Source organism: Mesoplodon densirostris, chromosome 9 (assembly GCF_025265405.1).
Source record: "Mesoplodon densirostris isolate mMesDen1 chromosome 9, mMesDen1 primary haplotype, whole genome shotgun sequence".
NCBI classification, from domain to species: domain Eukaryota; kingdom Metazoa; phylum Chordata; class Mammalia; order Artiodactyla; family Ziphiidae; genus Mesoplodon; species Mesoplodon densirostris.
In genome coordinates, this window is record NC_082669.1 from 59,259,812 (window position 1) to 59,284,211 (window position 24,400).

Sequence of the window (24,400 nt, forward strand, 5' to 3'; positions counted from 1 at the left end):
TTCAAAACTCTGGAAAAGTATCAAAGAAGTTTGATACTTTTCAAAGTTTAAAATTTGTCATGGAGATTTCAAAACTCTGGAAAAGTATCAAAGGAGTTTTTATTGGACAGCTACATGATAAATGATAGAGGGTAAAAGATTTGTCAAGAATCCACACCAATTTCCACACAAATTAAGTGGAAAGACCCCTGTCACATGTATATTTCAGAAGTCTAATCTATTCCTTTTGGATTACTGCTACATTTCTTATGAGATTAGTTACTTTTTATGCTGTGTTTGTCAAAACCCCTTTGGATTTATCAGGATGGCTTATGTTGGCTGGATTAATTGTTGCTTCCATCTCAAAAAACTCAGTATTTAGAGGTAAGAATATAAATGTGAAGGATGAAAAAATTAGTGAAAGGCTGTGCATACTGTGATCAACCATGTGACAAAAGTGATGGGATTATTAGTTACATAATGGTTACTTTATTCTAGCTTTCCCTTTCTATCTTCTTTTGGCTATTTTATTTGGAATCTTTAAACACATTTGTTACAAGTCAGTGTAACAAGATAAGCAAACACCAGTTAGCCATTCAATGGTCTTTTTCATCATCTAAACCAGGGTTCCACAAACTATGGCTCACAAACCATATCTGGCCCTCTCATGGTTTTTTTTTTGTTTGTTTGTTTGTTTGTGTTTTTTTTTGTGCTATGTGGGCCTCTCACTGTTGTGGCCTCTCCCGTTGCGGAGCACAGGCTCCAGACACGCAGGCTCAGCGGCCATGGCTCACGGGCCCAGATGCTCCGCAGCACGTGGGATCTTCCCGGACCGGGGCACGAACCCGTGTCCCCTGCATTGGCAGGCAGACTCTCAACCACTGCACCACCAGGGAAGCCCTTCTCTCATGTTTTTGTAATTAAAATTTTATTGGAACACAGTCACATATATTCGATTATGTATTGTCTATGGCTGATTTTACACGACAGTAAAGTTGCATAGACCAGAAGATCCCAAAAGCCTAAAACATTTACTATCTGGCCCTTTATAAGAAAGTCTGCCAATTTCTGACCAAAGCTGTTCCATCTCCTAGTGTTCTAGGAGAAGTTTTATTCTCTGGCGACAACCTTCTACTTCACCACTCTCTGTCCCATTAGATCTGCTTTTTTCTACTTCTCCAAGACAACCATTTTTCAATTACCTTCTTTTCTTAATAAATCTACCATCTTCTGTTTGCATATTTTTCCCTTCTTGGTCACCATCACAATTAATTCTATTCCAAAATTTATTTAACCCAGAAATAAAGCCGGTCACATATGGCCCAATCTCTGCATAGGGTCAATCAAATAATAATAATAATAATAATAATAATAATAATAATAATAATAATGATTTCAACAACAATGGAAAGATACAATTGAAAGAAATGTTAATATTCACTTCGGTTGTAAAAAAATGCTAAAGTGGAGTAGTAGCTCTTAACGAGTAGTAGAACATTTCAAATCCTATCTTCCTAGCATCACTATTCTCAATATTCCCCCAAATAAATGACAGCTGCTGTGGTAGATGCCTGGACTTCCCTTTCCAGAAGAAGGCACTCATTCCTCCAGCTGCCAGGCTCTCTTTGATAATTGCCCTCAAAGGGAGCTGCTGCACTCAAAGTTAAGTCTCCTTTTGGAGAGCATCCCACATCTAATGATAGTTGATATGAAGGTTTGGGTCCCTTTGCCTCAATTAGGGAGGCCATTTAGGTTCCAGAACTCTCCATTAAATTTACTGAGGGCTCTGTTGTGACTATATGACAATTCAATTATTCCCCCTGCCCAAGTCTGCTTCTCTCTCTCTCCCTTATATGTGTTATTCCTAAGAGCATTCTCCAATAAATTCTTGCAGGCAAAGCTCTGCCTTGAAGCCCACTTCCCAATTTAAGATAGTTCTCCCTTCAAATACTCTTTCCCTCATTCCATTCTCATCACTCAAACAAAGCCTTCCCTGAATCCCAGTCTTTCCAGCTCTTTATTCCTCTCCTCACAGCCTTGTTTCCTCACAATCCTGGGTGAAAACTCTCAACAGAGTTCACTACCTTTTCTTTAAATTTACTGATTAGATATGAACAAGAATAGAAAACTAGGTTCTATAATTTGCCCTAGTATATTCTTATGTCTTATTCTAAGATTTCAAAATATTGCTTTATAGAAGACAGTTTTGGGCTGGAATATCAGGTCTATTTTTTAAAAATCTTTCACTGTTTTATTTTTAACAGAATATGTAACCAAAAAGCATTAAAAATTATAACTTTTACATTATGCATTTGAAAGTCTTTCTATGATTATTATATGGTCAACTGTATAGTAAAAGCTCTTCTGCAACATTTTCCCCCTGCAGTAGCATTTTATTCAAAATAAAATGCTCTGGTACAAAAGTTGGACAGCAAGGCAGCATGAGAAGACATAAATTAAAAAAAAAAAACTAATATCATCAAGTCCTTCTTTGGTAAGTCTGCTCTGGAAGGAAGAGATGAAAGAAGTAAGGGAAAAGAAAAGACAGAAAGAAGAAAAAGAGAAAGAGGAAGAGGAAGAAAGACAGGACTGGGAGGGGAGGACAACCAACTTGAAACAAATCAAGAGAAAATCACTGTAAATTCATGAATTACTTTACATGGAGAACCTCTGAAGTTCTAGAATGATTATCTTTTCCAGAGAACAAATGTTTAACTTTCTGAAATTTCCAGCATTGGCACAAGTTAGAATAAAGAACTCATCTTTATTATGCTTGGACTTAAAATTAAGAAAAAATGGAAACAAAAAGAATAATGTGAGATGGGGAGAAGTTTAATATCTTTTCCAGATATTAAAATAATTTATATATCCTCCATAATTAATTATGGTGTTAGGGAATGATTAGCCAGACAAACCAATGGCAGTGAATAGAATAAAAGTATACTCAAATGTGTATGGAAATTTAATTTATGAAAAAAATTCCATCTCATCACTGGTGTAAAAATGGGCTTTTAAAATAAACTGTGCTTGATAGCCATTTGGAAAAAGATAAAATTGGAACTGAATCTCACACCATATATCATGCTTAATTCCTAATGGATCATAGAGCTACATGTTAAAAATGAAACTATTTCAGATTATTTTCATAGGATAAATTCCTAAAAGTGATATTATTGGGATTTAAGGAGCAAAAAAAGTTCATGCTCTTGATTCATATTAGCAAACTAATTTTTAGAATTCTTGTACTAATTTATACCCCCAAATGTATGACAGTTCCATTCTTATTCAAGTCTAGACAAGAATGTGTGTGATGTGTGTGTCCTATTTTTAAAATATTTAATAAAATATGTGTGTGTGTGGTATAGCTTAAACTTTAGGAGCCCTCATTTGCCCTAGGCCTTTTAAGGTTCTGGGAATATGTGTTATCAGAGTCAAACATTTTTGTAAAATTAACAAAAAGAAGATTTAAAAACAATTTTTACGAGGGTCTCAAAATTTCATAAGCTTCAGGTCCCACAACACATAAATCAACTCCTGACAATTTTATTAGTTTGAACTGTATGAAATTGTATGTCACAAATGGACAAATCTAGAAATTCATCTGATTTAACTAATACACATTTGGTGACTCATAAGGGGAAAAAAATCTCTAATAACAGAATACCAGGTCAAAGAGTACCCAAAAAATGTCTTAATAGACACTGTCAGATTGCCTTTTTTAAAGTTTGTATAGATACCCAATCCCTCCAACTGCAAATAAATGCACACATTTCCCACACAACAGTGGGTGTTAACCAGCGTGACTACATGTTCTCATTTGCGCAAGATACTCCTGGTTTATAACTTTTCTCCCAGAATAATTATTAATAGTACCCCCTTTTACTCTCAAAATGGTCCCAGTTTGGATGATAGATGGTCATCCTAGTGTCACTCATCTTTTAAACTCTAATTTCTCTCCTGGAGATCATTCTGGCCTCTAGGGGGCCTGCAGGCTTCTGGGAGTTACCTGCATTCTCCTTCCTCTTCTTCCTTCTTCACCTGCACTGACAACTTCAGGAGCCATACAATTACAGAGGATGCCTCTAGCTAGGGTCTTCCTTTCTGTGTAGGTGGGTGTAGAAAGTGGCAATAAAAGTATGCGTGTGTGGTTACCCTGTTGAAAGTCAAGCACCTGTGCGTGCACACAACATTCACATACACACGCTCACACACATACACAAAGCGAAATTAGTCATTGTTTTCATACAAGTGACAGTCTCCAGCTGTTCACCATCAAACATGCCAGAGATATGGGCAAGAGGGTCCTAGCACTGGAGGAGGGGTTGGGCAGGGTGACCTTCATATGCCTCCAAGGGCTGAGATTCTGTACTCCAGCAGTAACGATTAACATTTATTAAGAACTTACTGAGTGTCAGGGAAATTCTAAAAATTTTGCCCATAAAATCTCATTTTGTCCCTCAGAGCTACCCACTGATTTATTCACTATTACTGGAGAATGTTAACAAATGAGTAAACTAAGACCACAGACAGGCTAAGTTAGTTGTCCAATGTGACATACTTAGTAAATGAAGCCCAGATTTCAACTAAGGCAGCCTGACTGAGAAGCTGTTATAGCTCCATTTTCTGCTGCCTTCTATTACATGTGTCAGGCATCGGATATCAGTTTATATTTTACAGATTTATTTCCACTTACTTTCTTAATGATTCTGATTACATTTCTGAAAAGTTACATAATAGGAGGGAGGGAAGTCATGCAGAAAATTCATGCAATATAATTTGAAAGCTTACCATTGAAGAAACTTCCTTCTCTCTCTGGATGATCCAACTTTTCAGTTATCTATTCATTATATACTATGAGAAGAGAGAATCAATTTACCTTTTCAAAGTCTTTCTAAGAAAAGCCAGTGATGACTTATCTAATTTAAAAAAATGCTTAACATAAAATATTTAGAAATAATCATATGATTTCTATTCTGACACTGCAATATTACTGCTATTTTAATATTTAGGGCTCAAATGACTTAAGGTATTATCAACTTGGGTATGAGTTTAACAAAGAGGAAAAGGCCAAACATTTGGTGGTGATCACAAGACTAGTTGTCTCTGCTGACAGAAAACCTGTGGATGCTCAATGAATCCCTAATCCCTTCAAATCATCTTCTGAATTCATTTTCTAGAGAAGTTTGGACCAAGGACCAAGAGGGGCGATATTACTATCACTCCAGGAAAATAACTGTGGGTGAGAGGTATCGTGGTCAAATGTGCATAGTGTATGATGTTTTTCAGGTTCCATATTTTCTTCTTCCACAAGTCAGAAGTCTGTTTATACTGTGTCTCGAATAAACACTTGTAAGACTACCACATGCAGTTAGGGTATCAGTAACCTCCCAATTTGTAAGTCTAAAGGACACTCATACATTCAGACCCTCCTTTCTTGATCTCTATGACACCATGCTTCCACTTCCCATCTTCTTCTCAATTCCTTTTGAAGAATCTTGTTTCCTTTATTCAACCTTTTAATATAGGCTATCCTTTGGGCTTGAGATTTTTCTCCTGGGTGGAAAATAATCCTGCTTTCTGAATTTGATTACATTTTATTCCCTACAATGAATCTAGTGTAACTAACTGTTCTCAATCTGTGAACAGATAACGGTTTCTATCTGAAATGAATAAATATCCAACCCTGTGCTCTTTTCAAAGCATTTCTCCTGGTTCACTTTGCTGTGGAATTGAATATGGAGGGAGACAAGTTGAAATGCTGCATCGTCCTCTGCAGCCCTCTGGTGTGATTTCAGTCCTAGGAAGCAGCAATCACCCTGTACTTCAGCTCCTCTCCTCAAATAGCTTTTTGAAACAGTTCGTGATCCCGTTACCATCAAAACAATTTCTACGTAACAAGATCTAGAAGTTAGCAATGGAGTATGTACATGCTTGACGGTTCATTCTTGCCCCTACAAGGTTTACCCTGCTTCTCATTCAGATTTAGTATCATGTCCCAGAGGTCCAGAGCAGCACAATAATATGGATGTCCCCTGATGTTATTTTTAATGGAAATTATAAAGGACCTGCAGTACCCTTTCATCAGTCAATACTTTATGGTTCAATTACCCAGGTGAACAAGGGGGCTATGGTTCTGACTTCAGTTGGGTTCCCAGGATCTAGGCCTGGGTGGAGGACTGTGAGGACCTGCCCAGAGCTGTGCATGTTGAGCTGAAGGGAGCTAAGATCTGAGTTCTGGGTAAGCAGGAGCCTTGTAAGTATGGGAAGGTTTAAAGAATCAAGCTGAAAAGAGTGGAGAGAGGGTCAGTCAACTAGGTAGGATGAATTGATTTGGGAAAAGTCTTCAAGGATTCCTTAAAGCAAAGTGAAACTTTTGTTCAGTTGCTTTTGTGGAGTGGGAGTTGGGGTAACTGGGAAAGGTATTAATATCCAATTTAGGCTGGAAATGTTAAACTCTTCTCTATCAATATTATGGTTTTTACCCAACCTACACTAGCTATTGAGGTTATAAGAATGTGTTTTAGAAATGAGAACAGTGTTTCCTACTCATACTTTAATTCTGATGCCTGGGATAAGTAAGAGGAAGACTTCCAGCTGTGAGTTACTGAAAGACTCTGGGGCACCTCATCAAACAAATTATAATACTTGCCAGGAGCAGTCCCATGAGGAATGTAAATTGTGTGTGGTCTTCCAGCAATATAGACTTGAGTTCTGTTCAAAAGGATGGTAAACTTAGAGTTAGTGAGGCTTATTTTCAGAATAAAGTTATAATTGGAATTATCTTATTAGATAGACTACATTTATGTAAATTTTTATTACCATTGCTTTATTACATTAAGTTCTCCTTTTATTTATCCACCAGGAGAATTAAAGTGTTTGATTAAGAATACAGTAATACAATTAAAATAAATGAAATATCATTTGAAATATCAATAAGTTAGCAATAGAATTAACAATTGCTTGTTTACTTTTCTGTGTCTTCTCTTAGTAGGATGTAAGCTCCACGAAGGCAAGGATTTATCTTTCTTGTTATAATTATGTCCCTAGTGACAACCACACTACTTAAGGCATAATAAATACTCAGTAAATATTTACTAAAATAGATGACAGTCAAAGGAGGCAGTGAGTACATGAGCGGTTAAATATTTATGTTCTCTAACACTTGGAACTTTAAAAAGTGCTTTAACTTAAAATCATATCTGCTAAATACCAAGACTATTAGATCAGATGTAGTAATCAATCTTTTGATGCCCCATTAGTCATTCATTTTTTTACTGAAAGATGGATGTTTCTGGAAACCAAGCAGCATCTTTGGATTATGAAGTACAAGAAGTCCTTAATAAGACAAATTCCTCTAACAGAATGCAGTGCTCATGGAATTAACAAGGTCTAGGAGATCTCTAGAAGAAATAAAAAAAGAAGAGATAGCAAATGAATACAGAGCTAAACCAGAACTGAGGGCAGTTGTTGGCCCATATTTGCAGAGAAGCTTCAGAGTTTTCCTTCTAAACTGCAGAAACTTCAGTGATGGATATTTGCTCAGGCCCCTATTCTCTTCTGGGAATAATTAGCCACTTTACTGATAAGCACTGTGCAAAAAAGTGATGACACTTATAAGAGACCAGGATCCTGGGGTGGGGGGGAATATATATATATATATAAAGCAACATGTTTGTCACAGACTCTTGCCACATATGTAATGTACCCTTACTGGTTCTTCCTTCTGGGTATATTTTTTTTCTAAGATGTAAAGAATAAGGAATTATCTTCCATCTTACTCTTTCTTTTATCTTTATATGTTAATAAGAAAAGGATAGGGCTTCCCTGGTGGCGCAGTGGTTGAGAGTCCGTCTGCCGATGCAGGGGACACGGGTTCGTGCCCCGGTCCGGGAAGATCCCACGTGCCACGGAGCGGCTGGGCCCGTGAGCCATGGCCGCTGGGCCTGCCTGTCTGGAGCCTGTGCTCCGCAATGGGAGAGGCCACAACAGTGAGAGGCCCGCGTACAGGAAAAAAAAAAAAAAAAGGATATAAGGTCTCATAGCCAGAAAAATACAAAGTTTTAGACAAAGAAGTGGTCTTAAGTAAGCAAACATTTGGCCAACACTTATCTTTTCATACAGGCACATTCTACTTACAGACAGGCCTATTAAAGTGCCTCTGCCTTATCTATGGATCTTTCTGTCTTGTCTCTGGGTCCTTCTTGAAAAAGGTGTACAATTTAAAGAAAGAAAATAATACTGTGTTGGCCTGAAGGAGAATGAAGAAAAACAAACTTCTCAACGTGTATGGACTATGAAAATATTTTCCATACCTCTGTGAACTCCTTTTGAAAAAGTGACTTGAGAATATACTCCAGCAAAAGGGAAAAAAAATGAATCCTAAAAAAAAGGAAGATAGGGGATCCAAAAATTTCTTCTCAGTAGAGTAGTGAAAAGAAACTAACTTTTGTAAATTATAACAGGAAGTCACAGGACTTTTAAAAGAATATCTATAAGAAGACAATGAATATTTTTTACCAAATACTAGATGAGTAATCACAATGATAGGAATAAAGATACAGGTGTCCTGTGTCCTTCTTTTTTTTTTTTTTTTTTTTTTTTCTTTTTGCGGTATGTGGGCCTCTCACTGTTGTGGCCTCTCCCGTTGCGGAGCACAGGCTCCGGATGCGCAGGCCCAGCGGCCATGGCTCACGGGCCCAGTCGCTCCGCGGCATATGGGATCCTCCCAGACCGGGGCACGAACCCGTATCCCCTGCATCGGCAGGCGGACTCTTAACCACTGCGCCACCAGGGAGGCCCCTGTGTCCTTCTTGACAAGAAATAATGAAGGTAACTAAAACTCTAGGAAATGCAAAAGCTGTATAGGAAAGTCACAATGTAAACATGAAACAAGCTGAAATGTATCATGACTTTGAGAAATGGAGAATAAGGAAAGAGACTCTATTTGATCTTAACACTAGGTAATTCCCTTTCAAGCAATGCAGGTTAGTAATGTAGAATTACCTTTCCTATTTCCACTTCAGTTGTTTCCTAAACAATATTTACACAATCATAATATGTTTTATTATTTTACTAGTTTAAGACATTTTAGATTCAAACTATAGAGTAAGCATTTCAAGATATAAATATAGTTACAGAACAGAATGTAAATATTATACACTTGACAAGGTCAAATGAGTGTGAAAGCTTACAGAATTTAGGAGCTAGAGAGAGAAGAGGACAGGTAGAAGGAAACACAGGGTTCCAAATTTTCTTATCTTAAATAATGGGAGAAGTATTGATGGATAGAGAAACAGAGGACTAAATGGATTACTCAAAGTCAAAAAGATAACCAACAGAAGAAAGATTAGGCATCTTAAGAGATAGTAATGAACAACAATAGTTACAATTCAAAAATAGCAAAATAGGGCCTCCCTGGTGGCGCAGTGGTTGAGAGTCCACCTGCCGATGCAGGGGATACGGGTTCGTGCCCCGGTCTGGGAAGATCCCACATGCCGCGGAGCGGCTAGGCCCGTGAGCCATGGCCGCTGAGCCTGCGTGTCCGGAGCCTGTGCTCTGCCACAGGAGAGGCCACAACAGTGAGAGGCCAGTGTACCACAAAAAAAAAAAAAGCAAAATAATAATATCCCCTAACAGCAAAATAACAAAAAAATATGGATAGTGCAAGACACATTTTTCAGCTTTCATGATGGGGAGTTGATAGATAACATGTAAAGTTAAGAAATCATGAAAAGGAGATAAAACCATATTGTTCAAACACATGGAGGTAGCCAAAAAAAGAACTACAAATAGAATCATATTAAAAGGATTATTTTTGGAGAGGAGGTGTCAGAGGTGGAGTGGGGAGTGGGAAAAATAAACTTTTTTTTAATAAGGTAAGAAGTTTATTTTTTAAATATTTATTTATTTATTTTTGGCTGCGTCAGGTCTTAGTTGAGGCATGTGGGATATGCAGCACGCGGGACCTTTTGTTGCGGCATGCAGGCTTCTCTCTAGTTGTGGCACACAGTCTCAGTAGTTGTGGCACGCGGGCTCCAGAGCACACAGGTGCAGGCTCTCTAGTTGTAGCACGCAGGCTTAGTTGCCCCACAGCATGTGCGATCCTAGTTCCCCAACTAGGGATTGAACCCGCGTCCCCTGCCTTGGAAGGTGGATTCTTAACCACTGGACCACCAAGGAAGTCCCGGAATAACCTTTTTATTTTACAATTTTCTGTATCTTTTGAAAAATTTTTCCTTATCATATGGATGCATATACTATTTTTATTACATAAAAAGGTAAAACATTTCATGATTACTAGCTTAGCATTCTCTTCAATGATACTATCCTAAAGTGCATTCTTACTAAGGATAAAAGGAACATACGTCTGCAGGTAATATTGATAGATAAAGCATTGACAAATGAACACTATAATCAATATTGCAATGAGTAGAAGCATCAGGAATCCAAACATGTCAACTGAAATGTATGAAAAGAAAATAAATATATTTTAAGCTAACAGAAGGTTAATAATTTCTCATAGTTTCATCGTTCCTAATATCATGCAGTCTGATTCTTAAATACAAATTCACCAGTCATTATTAAAAATGATACAGTAACATACATCATATGCTCCAATAAAACTACTCTTAACGCAATAATCACTAACATCTGAAAATAACCTGGGTTGCTAAAAAGAGGAAACATTTAATGTCCTTTATCTCCAGATTGGTAAACTATTAGGCCACAGGCTTATTTTTTCCTTTATTTTGTCTCTGGACTCATTCCAGGCAATATCTCAACAGAAAGAATAAATCTCTTAGGTTGCTGTTTCTATGAAGATAAAATAGTAGGTAGCAGGGGATGGTTTGTTGTTTGAGTTTCAGCAGTTCCTTATCAAAAAGGCAGCCAACGCCTGCTGGGAAAGCAGATTTCCAGCACACCTGTAAACTGTATCCCTTATCAATACTATTTAACTTATCAGCCTGGTGTACTTGTAAAATGAAACTAGAATGGCAGAAGATGAAGTAGGAGACTAGGGTTCCCCATTCATACTAAATACATGAAGTGTCACTTGCTATATATAAGTTCTTTGCTACAACTATGATTTAAATTTACCTGAGGGTACCTGAAGAAAACATGGATTTGTGAGCAAAATTTGTATCTTTTCACTTCAATTTTTAAAAAAAACCCAAAAATACAACATTACAGATATAAAATTAAAGCTTCTTTGATGATTGAGATGAATTCAGTCCCAGGGAGTCATTGTTCTGAATGTCAATTCTCAGTATTGAACACATTAGCTGAGGAAATATAAGTTATTAATAATGCTATTGGGCTCAATATGTCCTCAGGACTAGCTTACAAGAAACCCCTGGAGTTCCTAAAACAACTTAAGAACACAAACCTCCCTTTACTGGGTTATGGTTATTGTACATCAGAGTACTTTAGAGATGAAATTTAAAGTATTTAACAATTGGTATGGTAAGGCACCCACAAATCAGAATGAATGTTGACCTAGTTTGAACCAACACTGACTGGAAACAATCAGTATCAGTCTGTATCCGAGGAAACACCAATGAATAGACTTGCTATATTTTAAATAAAGCAAATATAATAATTTATAATTCTTCAATTGTAGCAAATCACTAGTTTGCAAATCAATTGTAAAAAGTACATAAAATTCAAATAAGGACAACTCACTGTGACAGTTCAACCAAAATATAGAACTGAAATGACACCCGAAATATGGAAAACAAATTTTTCTGCAAGCCCTTTCTTCACTGCACCAAAAACACTGTATTTGGAAAGAAAAATAATAAGAGCAGTGTCCAAGTATAATAACCACAATCCCAGTAAGTTTCTAGTACTAGTTCAATACGTATTCAGTATATAACAGCCATCATCATCATCATCATTTTATTATTATTATTTGTAGTTGATGCTGTTGGGGGTCTGCCACTTTACCAGATCCACTTTACCAGGCCCAAGCACACAAACCAAGCTGCAATGAGTGCTGACTGCCAACGGCTCAAGCTGCCCTTCTTCTTGCATTGTCCTCGTGGATAGGGACCATCTTGCCTGTGAGGTTACTTCCACCTCTGTCAGGAATTGACCGGTATATGGGCCGGTATATGGGGTTCCAAACAATGGACATCCTTGCCTCAAGGCAGGCACAACTCTGCTATGTAACTTTTTGCCCCAGGGCTGCCCATGGTTCAGGCCAAGTGTAGGCTTTAGCTGAGATCACGTCTTTGCTTGGCTCTTGTCCCTTAGGTTCTCTGGGTCCCTTACTCCTTCATAGAATTTTGCTGGACAGCAGTCACTCAAGAAATCACATGTACCTGAATCCCTTTTTCAGGCTCTGTAGTTAGAGAACTAAATCTAAGACATTATTTCACAAAGTAGTAATAATGACTTCAGAAGACGGGGTGTTTTTCGTTGGTGGTGTTTGTTTGTTTTTTCCCTCTCTCTTTCTAACACTCTATCCCATTCCCCTTGTCTGCAGCATTCACACTTTCCTCTGGGGATTCCTCTTCTGTTACATGTGGGCCTGGTGGTGCTGTCAACCAGCCTTGCTTTACCCCCTCTCCCCTTTTTGCTCACTGGTGGCCAGATGATCATGTGGAAATAGGAAAATTGAATTCTAAGTCTCTTGCTGAAGTAAGCAAAAGCAAGGTACAATGGTGGCAACCACCATGGAAAATAAGACTAGAACCTGGAAGAGTAAAAAAAATGCAGACAGAGTGGTAAAAATGGCTGTCACTTACACAGGGCCTACCATGTGACAGGCACCATTCTGAGCCCTTTATATATATTAACTCATTTCATCCTCATGACAACCCTGTAAGCTAGGTACTGTTATAGCCACTTTATAGAGGAGGAGAATAAGGCACAGAGCAGTCAAATGACTCACATAAGGTCACATACCTAGTACACAGGGAAGCTTAGGTTCTAATGTAATCAATTTGGTTCTATGCTGGTAACCAATCCTATAAGACTGATCCCAGACCCCTCCCAATCACTTCTTGCTCTATATCCTGAGACCAGCAGGATATACATTCCATTGTAAAAAGTCACCCCTTAGACACTGCCTGAGAGCAAGAGATATATCACAGGCCAACTTTTGTTTCATGTTAACCAAGATCAAAGGTCAAATGAAGGCAAATTTAAGATTGAAGCCATTTTGGCTAAATGGGTCCTGTCCTCTTAGACTGTTGCTTAAAGACTGGAACTTCAAAGTCAAAGCCTACATTCAAGGATTACAGCCCAGAGACTTCAGGCCTTGCTTATTAGATCTCAGAGTTTTTTGGTTGTTGTTGTTGTATTTTGCGGTATGCGGGCCTCTTACTGTTGTGGCCTCTCCCGTTGCGGAGCAACAGGCTCCGGATGTGCAGGCTAAACGTCCATGGCTCACCGGCCTAGCCGCTCCGTGGCATGTGGGATCTTCCCGGACCGGGGCACGAACCCGTATCCCCTGCCTCAGCAGGCGGACTCTCAACCACTGCGCCACCAGGGAAGCCCCAGATCTCAGAGTTTTTAGGAATCAAGTTCATGCCATCTAGCAGGGTTTTAAGAGAGATGAACTGCCAGAAAAAACCTGAACCTGTCAGAGAGGAGCTTGTGGTCACTTAGCGCTAAGCTGATTCCCTGGCTCCATAACCAGATTCACAGCACATGAGCTCCTAAAGCAGTGCAGTCCCCAGAAGAGACATTCTTCCCTGTGCCTCTCTCTGATAGGAGCTCAGAGAACAACGGAAAAGGGAGCTCCTGCGCAGGGTAAGCCTGGGGCAGCCAGATGGGTGACCAATAACTCATTGCTTGGCAAGGGAAACTCAACAGAGCGTCTGCACACCACGTACATCTCTCTGACATTCCAAAGTTATAGCTGGGGGGCAATAACTGACAATGACTCTGGGTAAGTACAATTTTACTTGAGGGTTGGTTGCATTAATTAACAGGAGCATTTTTTTAAATTTAGGGATGGAGAAAATAGAATATGTGCTTCCTGAAAGGTCAAAGCATGAAACACGGTAGCCTAAGGTAGTTTACTTTTTTCCTCTCTGTCTGCCCAGATTGTGTCACCATCCTTCTTCCTCTGGTAACCCACACACTCTTACCTTTTCGGACCTCCCCACCTTTATGTGGGTCTGCAGCTATCAGTCAGCTATGCTCCACCACTTTCCTCCTCCTGGAATCACCTGACCCAGGCAATGGCACTCAGAGTAGCCCATCCCTCTGGCTCAGTAACTAGTGCTGGACTGGACATAAGACCCAAATAGGGTCAATCAGAATCTTCTGTGGAATTGTGTACAGGCATTGGGAGAGGTCTGCTGGGAGCCTGCCTCTTCCCCAGCTATATGGAAAATGTTCATTTGCCATAGAAGAAAATGAGGTCAATACCCAGCGTGAGGCAGAGCTGGGAGATGAAAAGAGAGAGAGGAAATGAGGATAACACCCTTTAAGACTCAGCTGTGCATGATGTCAAGGCCACCCTGGACTTACCAGTTTTGTGAGTTAATAAATTATCTTTTTTAATAAAGTAGTTTGAGTTGGGTGTCTGTCAGTTACCTCAAAAAGATTTGACCAATTCCTTTTTTTTTTTCTTAAGATTTTTTTTATGTGGACCATTTTTAAAGTCCTTATTGAATTTCTTACACTATTGCTTCTGTTTTATGGGGTTTTTTGCCTGGAGGCATGTGGGATCTTAGCTCCCCATCCAAGGTTCGAACCTGCACCCCCTGCACTGGAAGGTGAAGTCTTAACCGCTGGACCACCAAGAAAGTCCTTGACTAATTCCTTAACTAAGGCTAAAAAGTCTTCAAAGAGAAGAACTTCAAATTAACCAGAGGAACAGTACAATATATTCAACATCTCTAAATTAGTAATGCGTAATTTAAGACAAATTACATGAATTTTTTTTCTTGTAGCTAAGGAAGATGACCCATATAAATACAAAGCCATGCCAACCTCAGACCCTTAAGAGAGTGAGAAGTGAGAAGTCAGCTAACAGACTTTAGAATGATGGTTAATATCATTAAAATGAAAAAATGCAGAAAGGGGGAAGGTATATAGTAATGTTTAATGGTTTGTTAACATTGTATAAACTAAATGGTTTAATACTTATACTGGCCAAAAATATTAAATAAGTGTTATTGTGCAAAGAGGGATTTTAAAGTAGTGGACATAGAGAGGATAAAAAGAGCATTTACTAATTATTTATGGGCAAATGCTAGATATAATGGAAGTTAGGTTACATTGATATATAAAGCATTGTTTTCTAGAGGTTGAAAATTTAACTGGCAGGTACAGTATTTCCACTCTATAAAAAACAAATGTTTCTAAATGGAAGAATATTAGAATTTCAAAAGGAGTGGAACAGATAATAAATGTAATAGGAGTTCATAGCGAAAGTTCTCACTTCTAGTTGATTGGATAAGATTTCTTTCAGAGAATAGGAAGAATTTGTCTGAGCTTTGAAGAAAAGGTAAAATCTGTGCAGGAAGGAAGGGCTTTAGACACAGAAGCTATGGTAGAATAAAGAACAGGTTTCCACTGTGGCAGGAGTGAAATCCGTCGTCATGAAATTTTGTGGAATTATTTGGAAAGGTAAACTTTTCTCAGATTGTGATGGGTTTGGAACCAGACTAAAGAGTGTTTTTTCTTTTCTTTTTTTTAAATTGAAGTATAATTTTTTTCAAACAAAAAATTGTTTTGTTTTTGAAGTATAATTTTCTAGAAGCAAGTGCATGTTTGCACTAAATTTTTCCTTTGTTTATTTCTAGATTCTCAAGGAACGGTTAAAAATGCAGAAATACTTCTTAATAACCACTCTTAGTCATTCCTACTATTAAAAAATTGTGTAAAACAAAGTTTGGCATATCTTTTAGACTACAACTGTGTGACTGTGTAAACTGTGTGACTTTATAACATTCCCAAGACAATTTCCTCACATAAAAGTTAAGTTACTTTACTATTTTCTGTGCACAATTGACACTTTTTCCATACAGTATATGCTGCAAAAAAATAAGTACAAAAATATAAATGCAAAGCCTATTTATTGCTCAACTTTATATAAAATGCATTTTATTAAGTCATTCCTGTTTCATGGCAAATGTATCCATACCCTGAGCGTTTTCCTTTATTATTTTCATATGTCTAGACACTTTCTCATTGATACCAGTTAAATCCTAACTCCTTACTTTCTCCTCTTACTCAGAAAAATATGAAATAGCATCATCCAACTTTGATTAGCCAAGTAAGTTCTAAAAAATAACTTTCCTCTCCTAAACTCCCTGGTCCCAACCAGGCATCTAAAGCTACGCACCTGAATCAAATTGGGGTAATACCACACCACACTCATTGATCCAGGGAGAAGGAATCTGAGCAAGTCAGCCCAATCAGAATCCTCCTTCCACGATTTACAGATTGGAACTTGAGGGTTAGGGGTAGTGCGGAGCCTCTGTCTCCAACTTTTCAAAAATTTAAACTGGATTGTCTTTATGTAGTTATAAAAGTGACACATGTTCAATATAAGAAATAAGTATACATAAAAAAATAAAAATCAGCTGAAATTCCACCATCCAGAGAAACTCTGATGCTTCATTTTACTTTAAACAAATTATTTCCATGATCTAAACTTGGATTTTGCCATCATTCCAAATGACTGCAACCATGAAATCTTAAATACCAATATTCTAGTCTCTGACTAGAATCTTCTTACCCTTCCTCTCTTGTTTGCCTTTTGACAGGACTCAGACCTTCACTTTTCTTGACCTTTCCATTGTTTTCCAAATCTGTTTGCCCCTCATGGCCTCATTCCCTTCTCTTTAGCCTGAACTTCATGTCATTGAGTGACCCGATCTGGGTCCATCTCAGAGATTTAGACTGAGTATTTGTATAACTAACCAGCAATCTTTCTTATAGTCTTTCTTGCTGTTACTGAAGAACCAATGGGGGACAGCTAACTTACATGACAATGTGCTACATGAAGCAATAGGTTCTTTTCTTCTTTTACTCTGTTCCTGAAGAAAGAGGTACTAGCTATTTCCACAGCATTCTCAGGACCAGATTCTTCCTATACCCTCTTAAAGACCCAACTTTTTTGTGTATTTTTCTCTCTAGTCACTTCCTTCCTCTTGATTACATTTTCGTAATTTCTGCAGCATCATTCTCTCCTAGTTCTCTTGGAACATCTCTGGCCATTCCTTTTTGAGTTTCCTGACTGGTTCCATTCCCTCTATCAATGTCTAAAACGTTGTTATTACATAAAATTCCATCCTTGTTCCTCTTCTCTTCTTCCATGAGGGATCACAATTTCAAATACCTAGAGATGCCAGGCATCAACATATATTATACCAGATATCAAAACAAAAACTTTCTTTTTTGCAAAGAATTGCAAAGAATTAATTAATAATTTAAAAAAATAGAACTGAATCAGACAAGCTGATTCTAAAGTTTATCTGGAATTACAAATTTTTGATGAACAGCTAAGAGAAAAATTTGGGGGGAAGATAACAAGATTTCATATGTTACTATTCTCTATATTACATCCTTACATTTACTTTGTTGATTTCTGATATAGGCATGTAAAATAAGCCTATATGGCTTTTAATTTGTTAAATGTTCTTTTTATTTCTATCACCTTTGACTGCATCTATTTCAAAACTATGTTGTTAGGTGAACAAAGTTTCATAATATGTCATCTTCATGTATTGTGTTGTACATTAGTATGGAATATCGCTTATTCGTCTACTTAAAGATTTTTTATTTAAATTCGATGTTATCTAACATTAATATTGCTACACTTGCTTTATTTTTCATTAGCATTTGCAAGGTATATATTATTCCATCAATTTATTCTTTCTTGCTTTATTTCCTCTAGTCACACCCTGAAGTCACACCTGTTTCTGTTTCTATATGAGCGGTTCCTTAAAAATTTTTGAGAGATATATTTTATATTCTTCTTTCTATCATTGCTTAATCAGGATCTACATTCTCTACCTATATAAGGATCCTAATATGCTTTAACTTTCTTCCTTTCCCTTCCCACACCATTCCCCAGGTAGAAATCATCTGGAATTTTAATTATTATTAAATGCTTATCAATTATTATTAGACTATTAATGTATTTAAATTGCTATTGACTTGTAATCAATCATTTATAAAAGTTTTACTGGTTTCTTTGCTTACTACTCTTTCTTGAATCCCACATTTCCCCTTAGTTTATATTCGTTTTGCTGAATAATATCCATGAGTACACCTTTCTCAGAAAGGGTCTGTGAGTGACAGAAATTACTCTGATTATATATAACATAGGGAACTTAGTACTGGGAATCAGGTATGCAGGTGATAGAAGAGATTGAGAAATCTACCAGGGGGAGGACAATGAAGACCCACTTCCCCCCAGATATCAGCACATGCTAGGCTAGAGGTCAGAGGAAGGAGGCAGCTACCAGAGTCCAATATAATAAGTATATGTAGAGTCTACATGACAAATATTCTTGGTGTGTTCACCATTACAGAAATAAACAAATGGGTACTACAGAAATAAAGAGAAAACCTGGAAACCTTGCCTCATGTTCAAATTACTTAGCCTTCATTCCCTTGGAAAAATCTGCCTTTTCATCTCATTCTGATATCTTGACTTTGAGATATGTTTCACTGAATCTATTTCTCATTTGGTGGTTCTCTAGCTCAGCACTTGTGGGGAAATTTTCATCTGTTCCTTGAGTTATGTTTTCTTCTAGGACAGATTAGCTGTTTTTCTGCATGGGAGCATATACTCCATTATTTATTCTGTTAACTATGCAGTGTTTGCATAGGTTCTATATTGTCTATTTTCATCTTACTAATGATTAGATAGTTCTGTTCAGACCTTCTATTTGTGTTGACACAGTAGAAGTGACATTTTGACCACCTTACCACTGTCCTTGAAATTTTTTTTCTGACAAACTACAGTTTTACTGTATTTTATGCTCTATTCACTTGGTTGTTCTCAGTATTTGACAAAGGGAGAGAACTCAGGTGAGTCTGTGTCAGACTTTGTTATAATATCTGGGCTCTACACTCTTGTCTGAGGTTTTATCATTTTCCACTGCCAAGATTCACTCTAGCTAATTGGAGATATATCCCATTTCCGTACAGGGAATATTTCTGGATTGTAGATCTGCCCCTAAATCCAGTTTGTAGCCCAGGAACTTGTGTTTCCATCAGAGTCAGATCCACTGTTCAGTTTCTCTGTTTTTCTTATTTCTCCTCCAAAACCATTTCTCTGTAGATCTTCAGAACAGGTGAAGAATAGGACACCCACTCAATATGCATCTCTCTAGATCTGGGAGTACTAATGAAAATTCTTGGAATTTAGTGACTCAGTCATTTCTAAGGGGTGATGGTGGCATTTGGAGTGTTACCATGCTGTGCTATTCTATTTTGATCTAGAATCTTCTATTTCTTTCCTAGCTTGCCACTTGCTTTTTAGGCCATACCCCTTTGTTTTCTGGTTGCTCCCAGTAAGAGAATTTCTCTACATTTTAGTATTTTTTTAATGCATTCATTAGGTATTGGAAAGGAAGATTCTTAACCCAAAGTTCCAAGAGCAAACTACAACTTCTTGGGATATTGCTTACTAAGCTCTCAAATGTAAATGAAACATCAGGGTTAAAAGCCCTGGGAATCAAAGCAACCCGCTTAGTAGGGGATCTCACTTGATGTGGGATCATTAACAAAGTCCTGTGGGTTGCCTATGGGAAAGGTCTATCACTCAGACCACCAGCAGGGATGTAGGTGGAGATCTCAGTGAAAGGTTAGAATCCCTTTCCCAGTTTTGGAAGTGAAAGAATCATAATGTCTAAGAAACCATATCCTTATAAAATAGGAAGGTTGAGTGCAAGTTCAAAGGGGAAATTACCCCAGGCTAGGAAGCAAACACTCAGGGGAGGCCCAGGACAGGCTGACCAGGCTTTCCCTCCCAAAGGGAAGCTGTTTCCTCAGAAACACTGACTGGGTTTGTCAGCCCTAGAACCAAGCTAGCTAGAAGACCAGACTATGTTATCCATGATTCTTGATTTATTTTTGTTTACTCCCTTTTTCTTCTTCCTCAACATTTTAACAGGGTTTTTTGAAAAACTCTAGTATGACTCCAATTTGTTAGGGAACAAAGAGAGGGATTTGTTTCTACGTTTGGCCTATGTTTTTAGGCACTTTTCCTGGGAAGAACATGGCAGGGATGGTATGAGAACACTGTTCCTCTTGAAGTATGTATGGGAATGATTGAGAGGTTAAATGAGAGAAAAATGTATGGGAAAGATAAAACCAAAGGAAACAAGCCAGATCTTTTGATTCAGCCTCTCCCTATCCTCCACCCTCTCAAAGGAGAGTCTCATTTCAGTGCAAAGCTAAGAGCTTTGGGTTTGGTTTTAGGAAGGAAGACACAGATACTATCTTTTTGACTCTGAAAACCAGAAAGCAGTAATTATTCTGTCTTATAGTCTTCATAAAAATGGCAGTCTTGGCTTTACAGGGCATTTTCCAAGTAGTTCAAATCCTGTCCTTATTCTATCTATACAATTCCAGTTTAGGATACTGAAAACCTTATCTCCAGGTTCGTGAATTTAACTCAGTACAACTTTTAATGTTTCAGAATTTCTTCAGTTGGGGAGGGGAACCAAAGAAAGTCTCCAAACCAAGTAATTATTTCTTAAGATAAGACCCAAATTAAGTACTTTATTAACTAAGACCGTACAACACTAAGAAAGACTAGCTATGGCCACTGAGTGGGGTCTGATTAGAACAAAACCCAACACTTTATTCACAGCACAAAGCTTTGTGCTATAGGTCATGCAAAACGCGGGGGTGGGGAACATGCTTTCCACATTTAAAACTGTTTTAATCCACTTTTCACACTTCAGATAAAGCAAATGAATTTGAGTCCAATTTAATTGGATTTCACCAAAAACGTTAAGATCCTTTAAAAATGTCTTCCTGCCAACACCAAAAGGCAACTTTAGAGATGAAAATCTCAGCCTGCCAGCGTGGCACAACCAGTAGGAAATACAACGGCGGTGGCACGCCTGGGGCTCAGGATGGCTTACCATCATCCATAGATTTTGGTCTGTGCTTGTTCTTGTGTCTGGAGACCTGGGAAAAACTATTCTCTGAGAAGATGATAAACAGTTGGACGAGAAAGAGGGAGAAGAATACTGGCAGGAGCATTTGACTCCACGACTGCGGCCGGCACATGGCTCCTCGGCCCTGGGTTCCGCCGGTTGCTGGCCAGTGGGACCGCGGTGGGCACCAGGTACCAAGCTGGACCCGCGGACCCACTCATGGACTGTGACCTGTCCCAATCCCAGCCCCTTCTGAGGCAGCCCCTTCCGAGCCCTGGACCCCAGCATAATTCGAAGGATTTTAGTACCCCTCATGTTCCGGCCAGAACATGGAATGTTTGTAATGCAACCCTGGTCCGCACTGGCCTCGGGCTCGCGAGGGCCCTGACCACCGCCTACAGTTTGTCCACTGGTCTGGATGGAGGTCTATTTCCCTCCAAAGCCCACAGCTTTTCCCTGCTTGGCCGTTGCTTTTGAAGGCCTGGATTCTAATTTCCACCACTCAATAGCTGGAAAGCAGTAGCAGCTTTCTGTGCCGCTTTCCTCAGATGTAAGGGAACTACCATCCACCACGCCCCATGGGAGTTATTGTGCGACTGATAAGTGATGAGGTCCTGAAACTTACAACTCTCTCGATCCTTGATCTTGCCTTTGACTAGTATGTGGCCCTGTGGCATGCTCTAATGTAGTTTCCCAAAGTATGGTGTATTTTAAGTGGTATGCAGATGAGTATCTTTTATTTTCATAGTTATGAATTTATTTTTAATGTGTATGGGGAAAAATATAACTAGTAGTTGATATAATGGCAACAATATATGCTTTTCTTTTAAAGTAAATCTATGTAAAGATGTCAGGTTTCAGAAATATAAATAGTAGCATAATTTAAAGGGTAAGGCAAAATTGTGAAGGTGGTTCCAGAATGACTGAAATTTGAGCAATACTGCCTCATCCTGGAGGGGGTATGGTAGGGAGGAACAGGGCATTGAGGTTTGTCCTTGTCCGGGATCTGTCTTGGTTTGTTTTTTAAGGCTGAATGCTGGAGTTGTCCCATGGCACCCTTGACATATTGATCTAGACTCGACCCTGAGGACTATGGATCCAGTACTGACAATAAAGATGGTGAAGGGGAAAATGTACAGAGTCCCAGGCTGCCTTTTCCTTGCCTCTTTGTAATGCAGAGGACAGACAGAGCTATAATATGAAAAGTGCTCTTATAAACTGACAAAAGGACAAAACAATAGTGATTTCAGAAGAAGAAACATGTTCCTGCTGATCCTTTTGGACACTGTATCAGACTGTCCCTGGAATCAAATTCTTCTATCATCTAAGTCAATAATTCCCCTTTTGCTTAAGCCAGTTTGAGTTACGTTTTCTGTCTCTTTGAGCCTTCCTCAACAGCAACATATCAAGACTCCTCATAGGGGGACTTCCCTGGTGATTAAGAATCTGCCTGCCAAGAATGGCCATCATCAAAAAATCTAGAAACAATAAATGCTGGAGAGGGTGTGGAAAAAAGGGAACACTCTTGCACTGCTGGTGGGAATGTGAATTGGTACAGCCACTATGGAGAACGGTATGGAGGTTCCTTAAAAAACTACAAATAGAACTACCATATGACCCAGCAATCCCACTACTGGGCATATACCCTGAGAAAACCATAATTCAAAAAGAGACATGTACCAAAATGTTCATAGCAGCCCTATTTACAATAGCCCGGAGATGGAAACAACCTAAGTGTCCATCATCGGATGAATGGGTAAAGAAGATGTGGCACATATATACAATGCAATATTACTCAGCCATAAAAAGAAACGAAACTGAGCTATTTGTAATGAGGTGGGTGGACCTAGAGTCTGTCATACAGAGTGAAGTAAGTCAGAAAGAGAAAGACAAATACTGTATGCTGACACATATATATGGAATTAAAAAAAAATGTCATCAAGAACATAGGGGTAAGACAGGAATAAAGACACAGACCTACTAGAGCATGGACTTGAGGATATGGGGAGGGGGAAGGGTAAGCTGTGACAAAGTGAAAGAGCAGCATGGACATATATACACTACCAAACGTAAGGTAGATAGCTAGTGGGAAGCAGCCGCATAGCACAGGGAGATCAGCTCGGTTCTTTGTGACCGCCTGGAGGGGTGGGATAGGGAGGGTGGGAGGGAGACGCAAAAGGGAGGGGATATGGGAACATATGTATATGTATAACTGATTAAATTTGTAAAATAAAAAAAATAAAAAAAAGAAAAAGAAAAAAAAATAAAGATATTAATAGACAAGTAACAGAAGAGGGAATGTAAATAGCCAGTCAATATTTGAAAAGATGCTCATTCATGATGCTCAATCCCAGGAACACCAATGAGAAGTCATAAGAAAAAAAAAAAAAAAAAGAATCTGCCTGCCAATGCAGGGGACACAGGTTCGAGCCCTGGTCCAGGAAGATCCCACATATGCCACGAAGCAACTAAGCCCGTGTGCCACAACTACTGAGCCTGTGCTCTAGAGCCGGTACTCTGCAACAAGAGAAGCCACCACAATAGAAGCCCGCGCACCACAACGAAGAGTAGCCCCCGCTCACTACAACCAGAGAAGAGCCCGTGCACAGCAACATTTATTTAAAAAAAAAAAAAAGACCCCTCATAGGAAGGAAAAATGGTGATAACATATTTGTGATAATCGTTCTTAAAACGAAGTCCCTGTTCTCCTTCCTGGCGCTGATGTAAATATCTGCAGTGAGGAAAGGGAATATGTAAGTCTACAAATCCCGTGTATAAAGCTTGGTCTACCATAACAAAATACTAGACTGGTGGCCTAAACAACAGTTAATTTCTCACATTTCTGGAAGCTGGAAGTCCAAGGTCAAGGTGCCGGCAGGGTTTGTCTCTCCTGAGGCCCCTCTCCTTGGCTTGTACACGGCCACCTACATACTGTGTCCTCATATGGCCTTGCCTCTATGTGTGCACACACCTGGTGTCTATTCCTCTTCCCGTAAGGACACCAGTCCTACTGGATTAGTGCCCCACCCTTACGACCTCATTTAACCTAACTTACCCCCTCAAAGGCCCTATCTCCAAATACAGTCACATTAGGATTAGGGCTTCAACATATGAATTCTGGGGGGCACATTCAGTCCCTAACAGTCAGGCATAGCACTTTTCCCTCATCACGAGATTCACTCTTTGTCCTTCAGAATTATTCCTGTCAAAAAAAATTCATTCCTGGGTTTCCCTGGTGGCGCAGTGGCTGAGAGTCCTCCTGCCAATGCAGGGGACACGGGTTCGTGCCCCGGTCCGGGAAGATCCCACATGCCGTGGAGCAGCTGGGCCCGTGA

General features: G+C 38.9%; 1 protein-coding gene across 1 annotated transcript; it reads right to left on the bottom strand.

Annotated features, from left to right (window-relative positions):
- Nucleotides 1–6,521: 6,521 nt before the first annotated feature.
- On the bottom strand, nucleotides 6,522–21,198 carry PTTG1IP2 (PTTG1IP family member 2). The gene is made up of 5 exons (XM_060107719.1): nucleotides 21,051–21,198; nucleotides 15,928–15,974; nucleotides 11,662–11,755; nucleotides 10,344–10,437; nucleotides 6,522–6,690 (listed from the first exon to the last, which is right to left on the bottom strand). Exons 1-5 carry the CDS (start codon nucleotides 21,196–21,198, stop codon nucleotides 6,522–6,524), a joined length of 552 nt encoding a protein of 183 aa, XP_059963702.1.
- Between the last annotated feature and the right edge of the window lie 3,202 nt (nucleotides 21,199–24,400).